This window comes from Carlito syrichta, unplaced genomic scaffold (genome assembly GCF_000164805.1).
Source record: "Carlito syrichta isolate Samal-C Ts95f unplaced genomic scaffold, Tarsius_syrichta-2.0.1 Scaffold315119, whole genome shotgun sequence".
Classification (NCBI taxonomy): domain Eukaryota; kingdom Metazoa; phylum Chordata; class Mammalia; order Primates; family Tarsiidae; genus Carlito; species Carlito syrichta.
The window spans coordinates 418,944-433,063 of NW_007259215.1; the positions used below are offsets into that span (position 1 = coordinate 418,944).

The following is a 14,120-nucleotide window of genomic DNA, read 5'->3' on the forward strand; positions in this document are numbered from 1 at the left end:
GAGTTGGAGGTCTCACTCTGTCACCCATACTGGAGTGCAGTGGCCGCTCCTGGCCACTGCAGCCTTGACTGCTGGGCTTCCACGATCATTCCACCTCAACATTCCAAGTAGCCGGAATTACAGGCATGCACTGCCATGCCCGGCTGATTTTTTGATTTATTGTAGAGATGAGGTCTCACTGCCCAGGTGGGTCTCGAACCCGCAGGCTCAGGCAATCCACTCACCTCAGCCTCCCAAAGGCGCAGGCTTACAGGCTGAGCCACCGACCCGGCTCAGCTTAATCTTTTTAAAACATCCTTACAGTTTAGGCTGGGTGCAGTGGCTCATGCCTGGAATCCCAACATTTCGGGAGGCTAAGGTGGGAGGATTACTTGAGATAAGGAGTTCAAGACCAGTCTGAATAACATAGACCTCATTTCTACAAAAATTAAAACAAAATTAGCCAGATGTGGTGGTCTATACCTGTAGTCCCAGGAACTTGGGCGTCTGAGGTAGAAGGATCGCCTGGGCCCAGGAAGTTGAGGCTGTGGTGAGCCATGATCTTGCCACTGCACTCCAGCCTGGGCAACAGAATAAGATCCTAACTCAACAAACAAACAAAAGCAAAACAAAACAACAACAAAAAACTTGCAGTTTTTTATATAAAAGCATGACATGCCCACTGTAGACCCACTGTAGATGCGGCCACTCACCATAAGTGGGATTGATCCCCATTCAAATTTAGTTTGGTGTTGAATTGATGATGCCACAAACTCATCAAGAGGGTGGAAAAAGTTTCTTGGGAGAGCAGGGTGGGCTCTGAAGCTGGTCCGAAAATGACTGCAGCAAGGGGGCTAAGAAGACGGGCTCAGCTTTCACTGTGAGCAGTGAGTGGAGATGGTGCGAGGGTCCGTGCATGAGAGCTGGGCTTGGGTCGTTTGACCTTTCACTGGCACCATGGACAGAGCATGGGTGCTCTTTTCAGTGTGCCCAGATGTGCATCAGAAAGAGAAGGGGAGTGGGTGGGTGGGGCTCAAGAACTGTCAGCAGTCAGACTTAGAAAATAGATTCTTTGGGTGTGATGGCTCATGCCTGTATTCCCAACACTGAGGCAGGAGGATCTCTTGAGGTCAGTAGTTTGAGACCAGCCTGGGCAACATAGCAAGACCTCATTTCTACAAAAAGTAAAAAAAAAAAAAAAAAAAAAATTAGCTGAGCACAGTGGCACACATCTGTAGTCCCAGCTACTCAGGAGGCTGAGGTCAGAGGATCATTTGAGCCCCGGTGTTGGAGACTGCAGTGAGCTATGATCGTACTCCAGCTGGGATTAAAGAGCAAGGCCCTGGCTCTAACACAAAACAAAACAACCAATAGTCATACGTGTATAAAATATAGAAAGGGATGAAGAAGAAAATTTAAAAATCAACAAAAATGCCACTGTTGTTTATTAACTCCCATGACTACTTGGATTGTAGTCTTTTTTTCTCTGCATCTAATTTTTTTTTTGAGTTGGAGTCTCACTCTGTCACCCAGGCTAGAGTACAGTGGCATGCTCACTGCCACCGCAGCCTCGACCTGCTGACTCAGGCGATCCTTCCGCCTCAGCCTTCCAAGTAGCTGGAACTACAGACACGTGCCACCATGCCTGGATAATTTTTTGATTTATTGTAGAGACGAGGATTCACCAAATTGCCCAGGCTGGTCTCAAATCTCTGGACTCAGGCAATCCTCTTGCCTTGGCCTCCCAAGGTGCTGGGATTACAGGCTTGAGCCACTGTGCCTGGCCAGCATCTAATTTTTAATAACAAAAATTGGAAATACACTGCACATAATTCTTTTATACTCCTTGTTTATTTTTTATTTAGCCTTATCTAAGTTTTACTTCATTGGTATAAATATGTTTTGATACTATTTTTAGCAAACATATAATATTCCTTAGAGTGTATGCACACTAATTTGCTTAACTATTCAACTTATTTACTTAGTGCATAGTAATAGTAAATAAAGCTGCAGTAGGCACTTTTACTTGTGTTTTTAAGGTAATTACTTTAGCATAGATTCTTGTTTTTTCTTTTCTTTTTGAGTTGAAGTCTCCCTTTGTTGTTAAGTCTGGAGTGCAGTGGCACGATCATGGCTTACCACGTCCTCGACCTCCTGGGCTCAGGTGATTGTCTGCCTCAGCCTCCTGAGTAGCTGGGACTACAAGTGTGTGCCACCACACCCAGCTAATTATTTGAATTTTTTTTTTTTTTTTTTTGAGTTGGAGTCTCACTGTTACCCAGACTGGAGTGCAATGGCCGCTCCCGGCCACCGCAGCCTCCACCTGCTGGGCTCCGGCGATCCTGCCGCCTCAGCCTTCCAAGTAGCTGGAACTACAGGCGCGTGCTACTGCGCCCGGCTAATTTTTTGATTTATTGTAGAGATGAGGTCTCACCAAGTTGCCCAGGTGGGTCTCAAACCCGCAGGCTCAGGCAATCCACTCACCTAGTCCTCCGAAAGTGCTGGGATTACAGGCTGAGCCACCGAGCCCGGCCTGAATTCTCTTTTGTTTGTTTGTAGTGATGAGGTCTTGCTATGTTCCCCAGGCTGGTCTCAAACTCCTGGGCTCAAGCAGTCCTTCTGCCTTGGCCTTCCACATGCTGAGATTACAAGTGTGAGCCACCATGCCTGGCCTGCTTTAGCACAGATTCTTAGAGATAGATTTTTCTGGACCAGAGGTTGGGAACTTTTTGAAGCCTTGGTATTTATTGCTACATTACTTTTTGGAACTTAGTGGTATATGAAAAAAATAAGTTCTTAATTATGGGACAACATGATATTGGAGTCTTCTGTCTGCTCTAAAGTTCTCTAATGTTGAGATTGCATCACAATTAAAAGGGAAAAGTGGTAGAGGAGATAGCCTAAATTTACACATAATCTTCAAGCTTTCTTCCAGACAAGCATTTCAGTCAGTGCTGCCATAAACCAGCTCATCAGAGCAGTCAAGCAATGGGCAAATGAATTGATATTAATTTTTCAACTTTCCACCTACCCTGAACTTGTGTGCTTTCTTGTAGAACCTCTCTTGAGTGGTGAAATAATGAAATATGAGCAGGGGCAAGAGAAAAAAAAGTTTACCCCTGAATATTTGGTTGAGGAGTGGGTTTCCTTGATTGAAATGAAAGAAATATAGGTGGAATATGGTTGTTGGGGCAGTGAGTGACTAGCAAGGAGCCTCTCACACTCCAGGTGGGTTTGAGTCATTTGCGAATTGCAACCAGGGCCCAGGACAGCCTTGGGTCAGGGAGATAGACACGGCCAAGTGTGAAGTTCCTAGTAGCCTCTGAATGTATCCTTGTCAGATGGGAATGATAGAGACTATTTTAATGGTGGTTTTGGCTGGATTAAAAATAAGGACAGTATAATAAGAAACCTGGAGATGTGAGAAGGCTGGCAATTCAGATATGAGATCATCAGATGTTCATCATTAGGGTTCAGGTGAAGAGGGCATTTTCACTAATTGTGTCAGGAAGACAGAGATAAGATTGCCTGATAAGGAATCGAATTACTGGGTAGAGGTCAGGTATAAAAACAAGTATGGGAAGGGAGTTATTTGACTGTAGATGGTCATGAAGGCCAGAGGATTGTTCCCCAAGACTGTTGCGTGGGAAGGCAAGGTGTCCCAGGACCGGTCCAGGTGGCCAGCCTATCCCATGCTGAATAAAGGATGCCCCAGGAATGGTCCAGGTGACCAACCTTTCTCATGTTGAGTGAAGGATGCCTCATGACTTGTCCAAGTGGCCAACCTGTCCCATGCTGAATGAGGCAGTACTCTCGGTGTGTGTCTGGGGTGGGGGCTGCTGTTCTCTCTGTTTAGGGATCATCCTCGTCTAGTCCCTTTTCAGTCTTCACCCTAGAAAAGCACACATTTAAAGTGCATAGTGGTCAAACAGATGTTCACTTTGAGTTATTCATTAAACTATACAGCCACTTTTTGTGTATCTTTCTCTACATACCGGAATTGAAAAGTGATGAAACAAAAAAGCCAGTGGACTGGATGTGATGGCTCCAGCACTTGGCATGAGCCTAGGAGTTTAAGACTAGCCTAGCCAGGGCAAGATAGTGAGACCTTGTCTCAACAAAAAATTTTTAAAAAATTAGTTGGATGTGGTGGCATGTGCCTATAGTCCCAACTACTTGGAAGGCTGAGGTGGGAGGATTGCATGGGCCCAGGAGGTTGAGACCGCAGTGAGCCCTGATCATGTCACTGTACTCCAGCTTGGGTGACAGAGTGAGGCCCTGACTCAAAGGAAAAAAAATGCCAGTGGAGCCCTGTCCCCTGCTTCACGTGTGGCCTCAGTCTGCTGATACGCATGCTGCTCGTCTTTTTGCCCATATACACAGCATACCTGCCGGGCTTTCCATCTGAATGCCAGCCTTCTGTTTCCCAGGATTCTGCACAGACTTGGAGAGCTAGGTGACCTTAGGCACGAAGGTGGCCTTATCGTCATCAGCTTCCTCTGCTTGTCTCATTCCTTCCAGTGGTTGTGGAGTCGGACTTTGTGAAGTACGAGGGCAAGTTCGCCAACCACGTAAGCGGGACCATCGAGACGGCCCTGGGCAAGATCAAGCTGCATGCCGGAGGCAGCGGCCTCGTTGAGAGCCAGTCCTCCTTCGGAACCCTGAGGAAGCAGGAGGTGGACCTGCAGCAGCTACTCACAGACTCCACTGAGAGGTGAGGGGAGTTTCTGACAGGCATTTTGGAATTTGACATGTCTCACATTTAAAGGTCGTTCAGCTGGACCCTTGATAAGAGGGTGACAGATGCGATCGTTGCTGATTAATGAATGTGTATCGTGTATTGAATGCCCATTGCACTGAAACTTCACGAGGCACACAGGCTTCGGTCTGGAATGGTTGGACTGTTCTTAGCCTGAGGGGGTAGGCCTGGGAAGTGCTTTAAAAAATGCTCAGGCAAATGTGCCCTTCCCTCAGTCATGTGTTTTGTAAAATGCCAGCGGTAAAAAAGCTCCATCCTGCATTTCTGAATATTAATATCAGAACAAGGGAAAAGTGCACAACCCCCGTGGCTCTTTATGGTTTTCTGATGAGAAAAACAAGGAAACAGATGAGAGACTTCAGGGGAAGAGCAGTTTTTTGACTTTGAAGTGGTGAAGAAAAGCCCACATTTATTCATTGTTTGGCTCCCAGTACATCCATTTTACCCCAGCGTAGCTCCGCATTATCGTTACCTTATATTTCCAATAAATAATTTTCTTACAGGCATGCCATGCACCATGTACTGTTCTATGTGCTAGGGATGCTGCAGGGAACAAAATGCCCTAATTGCTGCCCTGTATCCCAGTGGGGAGAGACACAGAACTTACAACTAAAGTAAAATGTGTGGGAGATTGACGGGGGTGGAGGGGGTGGGGAACAGGATGTGCTAGGCATTTAGGAAGCAGCACCAGATAAGGCATTATGGAGACGATGGCGTTAGAGCAAAAACTCGCAGGAGTGGAGGCAGGCGCTGGGATGTCCTGGGCAGTGGCCAGTGTGGCAACACCGAAGGGAGGACCGGCGGGGAGTGGGTCAGAGGGGTGGAACGGGGTGGGGAGCCAAGTCCTGCAGGACCTCAAAGGCCCTTGGAAAGACTCACTCTCTTGATGTAGATGGGAAGCTCCTGAAGGATTCTGAGCAGGAAAGCGACATGATCTGATATCTTTTTATTTTTATGTATAATAATAATAATGGTAATTATTATTATTAGTTGAATCAGAGTCTCACTCTGTTACCCGGGCTGGAGTACAGTGGCATGATCACAGCTCACTGCAGCCTCAGCCTGCTGGGCTCAGGCAATTCTTCCACCTCAGCCTCCCCAGTAGCTGGGACTACAGGCATGTGCCACCATGCCTGGCTAATTTTTTGATTTTTTTTGTAGAGACAAGGAATCACTATGTTGCCCAGGCTGGTCTTGAATTCCTGGGCTCAAGCAATTCTCTGGCCTTGGCCTCCCAATGTGCTGGGATAGAGGCATGAGTTACCGCGCCTAGCCCTGATGTAACTTTTAGCAGGATCATTCTGACAGCTGGGTTGAGAAAAGACTAGATGAGCAGAAGTAGGGAGTCCTGTTGAGAAAGACCATGTTTCAGTGCGTACAGTAACTTGTCTATTTTCTTATGTAATTTTATCACCCATTTTTCTTTTAAAATGGAAATTGAAACTCAAATAGATTAGGAAAAAACTTACTTGTATTTAAGTATAGCTGACTTATTTCCTCTTTTTCAACACTTTTAGGATTACATGGAATGTTATATGTGTTTTTGTTAAATGGAATTATGTTTAAAAATTAATGAATAGACTGGGTACAGTAATCTCAGCATGCCTGTAATCACAGCACTCTGGGAGGCCAAGGGAAGAGGATTACTTGAGCCCAGGAGCTTGAGACCAGGTTGGACAACATATCAAGACCTTGTCTCTACAAAAATTAACTGGGTGTGTGGTACACACCTGTAGTCCTGGCTATTTGGTAGGCTGAGGTGGAAGGATCAACTGAGCCAAAGAGGTCAAGGCTGCGGAGAGCCGTGATTATGCCACTGTAGTCTAGGTAACAGAGTGAGACCCCGACTCAAATAAAGAAAGAAAGAAAGAAAGAAAGAAAGAAAGAAAGAAAGAAAGAAAGAAAGAATAAAAAAATATAATACAACTCACATATCAACATTTGATGGATAGATTTTGTAAGACATTGAGGATACTTGGGCAACTGGGGGCTTTGGGCTCCATGCCCATCTCCAGTAAGTGCCCATGCTTCATGGAAGTGAAGGGTCATGGCTGGGTTTTCTGGCACTTCCTAGGACTTCACGACCACATAATGTTACGACTCTGCCAGGAGTTCCCTTTTGATCAGCAACTTGAAGCTCTGTCTGGTGGCATTCAGTGGAAGGGCCAGCCACCCCTTTCTCTGGCAGTCACCATCTTTATTTTCCTTTCTCTACTGTTTATCTTTACTAGAGAGACATCTTCCCTCTCTTTGAGAATTCTTGGGACATACTAGAAAAATATTTGTTATCTATCTGACATTAAAACTGAACTGGGCATCTGTACCTTCATTTGCTAAATCTGGCGACACTTTCTACTGGGGAAGGGGAACAGGAAGGCTGGGGGAGTCCTGGGGCTCTTCACACAGCTCTCTCTAGCTGAGCTGAGTCTTGCAGTCTTGTTTCTTCTATTTTAAGAAGCACAGTTTGGCAATGCTCTCTAGCCACATTTCCTGATATAGGTTTTTAAAGCACGCTTCATGATTCAGGTGGGGAGCTCTTGCCAGCAGGAATCATATGGGGAAGGGTCCGCAAGTAGAGATGGGAAAAAATACTCTGGGGAGAAAGAGGCCGGAGCTAACAGGTGTTTTGTTTTGTTTTGCTTGTTTGGTTTTTTTTTTGCTTAAATAACATATTTATTTCTTGTGGTACAAGGGGCTGGAAAGTCTAAGAACAAGGTGCTGGCCAAATTGATGTCTAGTGAGGGCATTCTTGCTGGTTTGCAGGTGGCCAATTTTTCATTGTATCCTTACATGATGGGGAGGGAGGGGGAGAGGGAGAGGGAGAGCTAGAGCTAACAGTTTTAAGTGGTGGAATGGGAGGAGGAGGAAAAGGAAAGAAGCAACTATGAGCACCTACTGCATACATCCTTTCCTTTACTCTGCATGGCTATCTCCTTTTACACTCGAGGGCACTAAGGTTCAGGAAGGAGGAATAACTTGTTCCCAGGCACAGAGCTCCATTTGGGTGCTGGAGCTGGGATTCAACCCAGGATTTTCTGGTGCCAAAGCTCCTGTTCTTTCCTTTAAACCATGTAGAAGTAGTTAAAATGACAGCACAGAATGTAACAGCCGAGGCAGGAATCCCGGTCCCCAAGGAGAATACCTGGTGGGTGGACAGTTTACTAGGCACTGTCCCGAGACGGTGTGTGTGAAGAGCTAGGCCTGCTCACCTGAAGCGGACAGGATGCTGGGATGAGATGGCCTGGGAAGACCTTCAGGAACTGTGTTCTTCATAGAGATGTTGGAGGAAGGGAGCATGACAGAGGATAAATGGCAGGCCTAGAAAGCAAAACAGAGTCTTACCACAGACCTACCTCTCCCTTGTTTTGTTGCTAGGAAGAAAAGATGAGCTGGGGGTGGGGAAGGAGGGGAGGGAAAACTCTTCAGATCCCCGATGGAGATTAGCAAAGCTAACATTCTTGATATTTCATGCTGGAGTAATAAATTCTTATCCATGTTGTCTGCCTGTCTTTGGACTCCCATAACATCATTGGGCTTGATAAGGTGGTGTTGATATGCGTGTGGCCTTGGGACTGGTGATTAGGGATGCTTAAGTACTGTGTGTTCTCAGGGCTTGTTTGTAGTTAGTCATTTTTATTTCAGGTCATTTAGATAAGTTGTCATCTGTATCCAAGTTATTTTAGCCCTCAAAAATCAAAGTATTAGCTTTATTGTCTATGAAATGTGTGTGTATCTCAAAAACAAACTTCACCTATTTTTGAAAAAACAAATGTGTGTTGGGCATGAAGGCATTCCATGGGAATTAACTTTCCAGATACCTGGAGCTGACACCTTTGAATACAATCCTTTCTATATATCTTAAGCATTCTTGATGGAAACCATTCTAAGACATATTGTGTACTTTCCTTTTTTGAAAAAGAATGGAGGATAACAAATTTATCGAGACCTTTTTGTAATGACTGAGATTCATGTCTTAGGCTTAATGCCCATTATTACTCTGTTATAAGCTCTTCAATTATTCTGCCTTGTTTTCCACGGTCAGATGCTGTTTGCCACTGCCTCAAGTATAAAAGCCACACTGTACCCCACCTTTGCCACCAAGTTTGCTTCTAATCTCGAGGTTTGGGGAATTTTATTCCTGGTCAATAACTTAGATGGATTTGGCAAGTCACTTCTGCCCTTGGCCTCAGTTTCCCCAGCTGTAGGTGTGATGGTTGGACTAGATGATCTCTGAAAGTTTCTTCTTGGCTAAATGTCTAGAAGTGAGTGGACACTGGAGAGAACAGATCAGCTCCTTCCCTTGAGTTCTGAAGGGCTTTCGTCGCAGCTGCTTTCCAGAGGTGGTGCTATTTTGTGCTTTCCTGGCTATTTGGGGATGGAGGTAGGTGTTACCATGAAGACATACTCCACTTTTGTTCTTTGTCATATTGCGAAGTGAATTTTGGTAAAACAGATTACATTTTTCTATGCATGCATGATAATGAGAGGTTTGTTTCTTTACTCAGAATTCCAAATTAAATAAATTATATGAAATGAGGATATCATTAAAGCAATGGTATGGCGATGATAAATCTTCACAATTATTTAAAATATTTAAAAATTATACTGAATGTCCTATTATATAAAAATACTCTCAAATTCTATAAGTTTTACACAAAAGACATTTTTAGAAATGCTGGCTTTTGTTTGTTTGTTTGTTTGTTTTTGTCAGAGTTTCATTCTGTTGTCCAGGCTGAAGTGCAGTGGCACAAACATGGCTCACTGCAGCCTCAGCCTCCTGGGCTCAGGCAATCCTCCTGTATCAGCCTCCTGAGTTGATGGGACTACAGGTGTATGCCACTACTCACAGAAAGTTTTTGGTTTTTTTTGGTAGAGTCATGGTCGTACTATATTGCTCAGGCTGGTTTCAAACTCCTGGGCTCAAGCAATCTTCCTGCCTTGACCTCCCAAAGTGCTGAGATTACAAGCATGAGCCACTGTGAGCCTTTTTTTTTTTTTTTTAAACAGAGAAGCAGAGTTTTTTTTGTTTTGTTTTTCTGAGTTGGCGTCTCACTCTGTCACCCAGGCTGGAGTGTGGTGGCATATGACCACTGCAGCCTTGACCTCCTGGGCTCAGGTGATCCCTCCACCTCAGTCTTCCAAGTAACTGGAACTACAGGCACACGCTACCACGCCCAGCTAATTTTTTGATTTATTATAGAGACAAGGTTTCACCAAGTTGCCCATGCTGGTCTTGAACCCTTGGGCCCGGGCAGTCTTCTCTCCTTGGTCTCCCAAAGTGCTGAGATTACAGTCTTGAGCCACTGTGCCTGACCTTAGAGATGCAGGTTTTTATTTTCCATCATGCATGTAAGCTTACATCTATTTATACTGTGTAGGAACACAGGAATAATTGCACTATTACCAGAGTGTCAAATTATTGAGTATGAAATTCAGATCCTGATTACTTTTGTGAGGTTATTTTCACAGAACATAGCAACAATTTCCAAATTATACTTTACCCAGACCAGAGTTATATTATGAGACTAGGGCAAGGCGATCACAGTCCTAATAGTCATACAAGTCTCCATGTTACACAGGAAAACAAGATTGATATTCTGGTGAAAGGGCTCAGTTAAATACATTGTCATATCAGAAGTTTGGGAAGAGGCTGAGCACAGTGGCTCATACTTGTAATCCCAGTGCTTTCGGAGACTGTGGAGGGAGGACTGCTTAAGGCCAAGAGTTTGAGACCAGCCTGGGCAACATAGCAAGACCTCATCTCTACAAAAAATTAACTGGACTTGGTAATATGCACCTATAGTCCCAGCTACTTGGGAGACTGAGGTAGAAGGATTGTCTGAGCCCAGGAGATCAAGGCTGTGGTGAGCCATGATCAAGCTACTACCCTCCAGCCTGGACGACAGAGATGATTTCCATAAAAACTACTTCCCACTCAAAAAAAAAAGGGGGGGGGTTTTACAACAGAATAGTCTCTCTTTTTGTGGATGCACTCACTCTTTTTAAAAGATGCATTTCCTGAGACTTCCAGGCCACACATCTCTGTGCTGTCTGAAATTCAGTCAATTTTATTGTAATTTTTTGAATTGTCATTTTAAAATTAATTATTCTGTTTCCTGGACCTGGCTTCATGTCTTTTTGAGTTTTCTTGTCAATTCTAAAGACTTTATTTCTAAGGTCCATCTTTGGAACTTCATTAGTTAACATGAAAAGGAAAAAGCATACTTAATGTGATGATAGTGCACCCTACCACCATCATCAACAAAAGGGAGTACTGGCCGAGTGCAGTGGTTCATGCCTGAAATCTCAGCACCTAATGAGGCCAGGGTGAGTAGATTGCTTGAATCTAAGAGTTCAAGATCAACCTGGGCAACATAGCAAGACCTCATCTCTACAACAAATTAAAAAAATTAGACAGGTGTGGTGGTACATGCTATAGTACCAGCTACTTGGGAGGCTGAGGGAGAAGGATTGCCTGAGCCCAAGAGGATAAGACTGGGGTGAGCTGTGATCATGCCATTGCACTCTAGCCTTGGCTACAGAGTGAGACCCTGACTCAAAAAAAAAAGAGAGCGTGTGTATTCCAGTCTCCCAAAATAGTCGTGGTTACATTGACATAGTATTCTTGACTTTCAATCAACAAAACTGGGAAGAGGGAGATATAGATGAAACCAGGTTGATTGTAATTGATTCTTAGGTAAAGACGATGGAGTCCTTGAACAATATCAGCAAGACCTTCACAGGCCTTGTCCTGGTCACCATATTCTTCACGGGAAGCTGGCTGTGAAACTTAAGGCCCTACCAAATCCACTGTTTTTAAAAGATGCATTTCCTGAAACTTCCAGGCCACACATCTCTGTGCTGTCTGAAATTCAGTCAATTTTATTGTAATTTTTTAAATTGTCATTTTAAAATTAATGATTCTGTTTCTTGGACCTGGTTTCAGTGAGCCCCTGGAAGTTTGTCTTACCTTGTTTCCTTCCACAGGGTAAACACAGCCCACAGCAGAGAAGAGTATGCTAGGGCTTCTTTTCAATACCTGTTTTGGGGAGTAGTTTTTGTCTTTTTACTGAAATTATCTTGTCCTATGAGCTTTACTTTTAAAGGATACTTCAAGCTTGGTGTGGTGGCTTATGTCTATAATCCCAGCACCAAAGCAGGAGGATCACTTAAACCCAGGAGTTTGAGACCAGCCTGGGCAACATAGCAAGACCTCATCTCTACAAAAAATAAAAAAAAAATCATCTGGGAACAGTGGCATGTATGTGTAGTTTCGGATACTCAGAGGCTGAGGTAGGAGGATCACTTGAGGTAGGGAGGTCAAGGCTGCGGTGAGCCATCATGGCACTCCAGCCATCATGCCATCGTGCCATGGTACTCCAGCCTGGGAGACACAATGAAACTCTGACTCAAATAAAATAAATAAAGGCTACATCAGATCTTTTTGGAGCTAGGTAGAATTTAAGCCCTAAAATAAGACATTCACATACTATATTCTTCTAAGATTGATAGACATTATCATATTTCATCAAACCCAAGGCGTCATCCATTGTAAGATGGACCATTGTCCTATGTACCCCTAAGAAAGAACAATGCCTATTAAACTATGCCACCATCAATTTAAAAACATTCCGATTTCAGAGATGTTAAAATGTGGGAGAAAAATAGTATGTGTCTCAGAATTGAGGAACTATAGAGTTCACAGTTGGGGTGGCTGGAATGAGTCAGGAGTTAGAATTCGGGTGAGTAGACATTTATTCCACCTGGACTTTTCATCCACTGTCTGATGCAGGGACACTCCTTACCACCGCCCTCCTCATCTCCTCTCTAAACCTTGCAAAGAGCTGGTGAGTGAGGCACAAGTCTAGTTGTCTCAGCCAGAAGTCTGGGTATCAGGCGTGGCTCCTTCCCCACCCCTTCTCCTACTCCTAGTCTCTCAACAGTTGGTTTTACCTCTTATTGACCAAAGATACCAAGCTCTGTAAAATATTTAAGAAGATTTATTCTGAGCCACTTGTGAATGACCCAGGTCTGTGGCACCATCCCAAGAGGTTCTGAATTTGTGCTTGGTCATATACATCTTAGGAAGATAGAAGTTACAAAAAAATCATAAATTAGTACATGTGAGATTTACATTGATTTGGTCCAGGAAGGTGGGACATCTCGCAGTGGGAGCTTGCAGGTCATAGGTGGATTCAAAGATTTGTTCATAGGAATTTTGGGTTCAGTAAAGGAAATGCATTGAAATTGGGGCATTGAGAGGGGGTTTCTTGATAAGTTGATGAAGCCTCATAGGTGGTAGCCCTGGGAGAGAACAGATAGCAAACACCTAGCTCTTCTGGGGATCCCAAGGAAGGGGATTCTATACAGACAAAAATTTTCCCAAGAGATGGCTTTGCAGGATCACAGAATATTTTTGATTTCCTTCTTTATCCATTATGTGATGTTATGCCAGAGTCAGGCTGGAAAGTAAGCCATAGTATATAGAGTTAATAACAACCTGTCTCCCCAGGCCTCTTAGGAATTTGGCAAGAGAGGAAAAAAAGGTCAGCATTTAGTTCTCTCTCTCTCTCTCTCTCTCTCTCTCTCTCTCTCTCTCTTTGAATTGGGGGTCTTACTCTGTCGTCCAAGCTGGAATGCATAGCTCATCACAACCTCAAAGACCTTTGCGCAAGCAATCTTCCAGCCTTAGCCTCCTGAGTAGTTGGGATCACAGGTGTGTGCCACCACACATGGCTAACTTTTTGATTTTTTGGTAGAGATGAGGTCTTGCTGTGTTGCCCATGCTGATCTCAAACTCCTGGGCTCAAGCGATCCTCTCACCTCAGTCTCCAAAAGTGCTGGGATTGCAGGTTTGACCCATCATGCCTGTGAATCCTTGCTCTTAAATGTCTGTCTTACTTGTTCCCATTTCTCCAGCCTCATGACAATTCCCCTGGTGCAGATCTCCACCATCCTGTGTGCCTGTCTTCCCCTTCTAGTTGATTCTCCACAGGGCAGTCATAGGATCCCATCACTGCCCTCCTGGTGTGACATCCACATGCCCTTCTGTTTGGTAAAGTCCCGCTTTCACTCTCCAGTCTCATCTCTCACCCTGTTTCCCCACATCCTCCAGGCCAGTTCCTTGGATTTACTTCAGTTCCTGGGATGAATACTCCAGGTTGTTTCTTACCTCCAGGGCTTGTCTGAAGGCTCCCTCAGGCCTCCTGTCTGCACAGACATACGAAGGGGCAGCCACAACTCACTCCCTTTTCATCTGGTCAATTCCTACGATTTCTTTAATTTATTATTATTATTTTTTGAGTTGGAGTCTCACACTGTTGCCCAGACTGGAGTGCAGTGGCCACTCTCGGCCACCACAGCCTCGACCTGCTGGGCTCCG

The 14,120-nt window shown here is 44.5% G+C and overlaps 1 protein-coding gene across 1 annotated transcript in view; it reads left to right on the forward strand.

Annotated features, from left to right (window-relative positions):
• Positions 1-14,120, forward strand: part of DFNA5 (DFNA5, deafness associated tumor suppressor) — a 75,599-nt gene that overhangs the window by 21,722 nt on the left and 39,757 nt on the right. Inside the window, exon 3 of the mRNA XM_008072327.2 lies at positions 4,501-4,693. Within this exon, the coding sequence (XP_008070518.1) occupies positions 4,501-4,693 (193 nt within the window). The remainder of the gene's footprint in view (positions 1-4,500; positions 4,694-14,120) is intronic.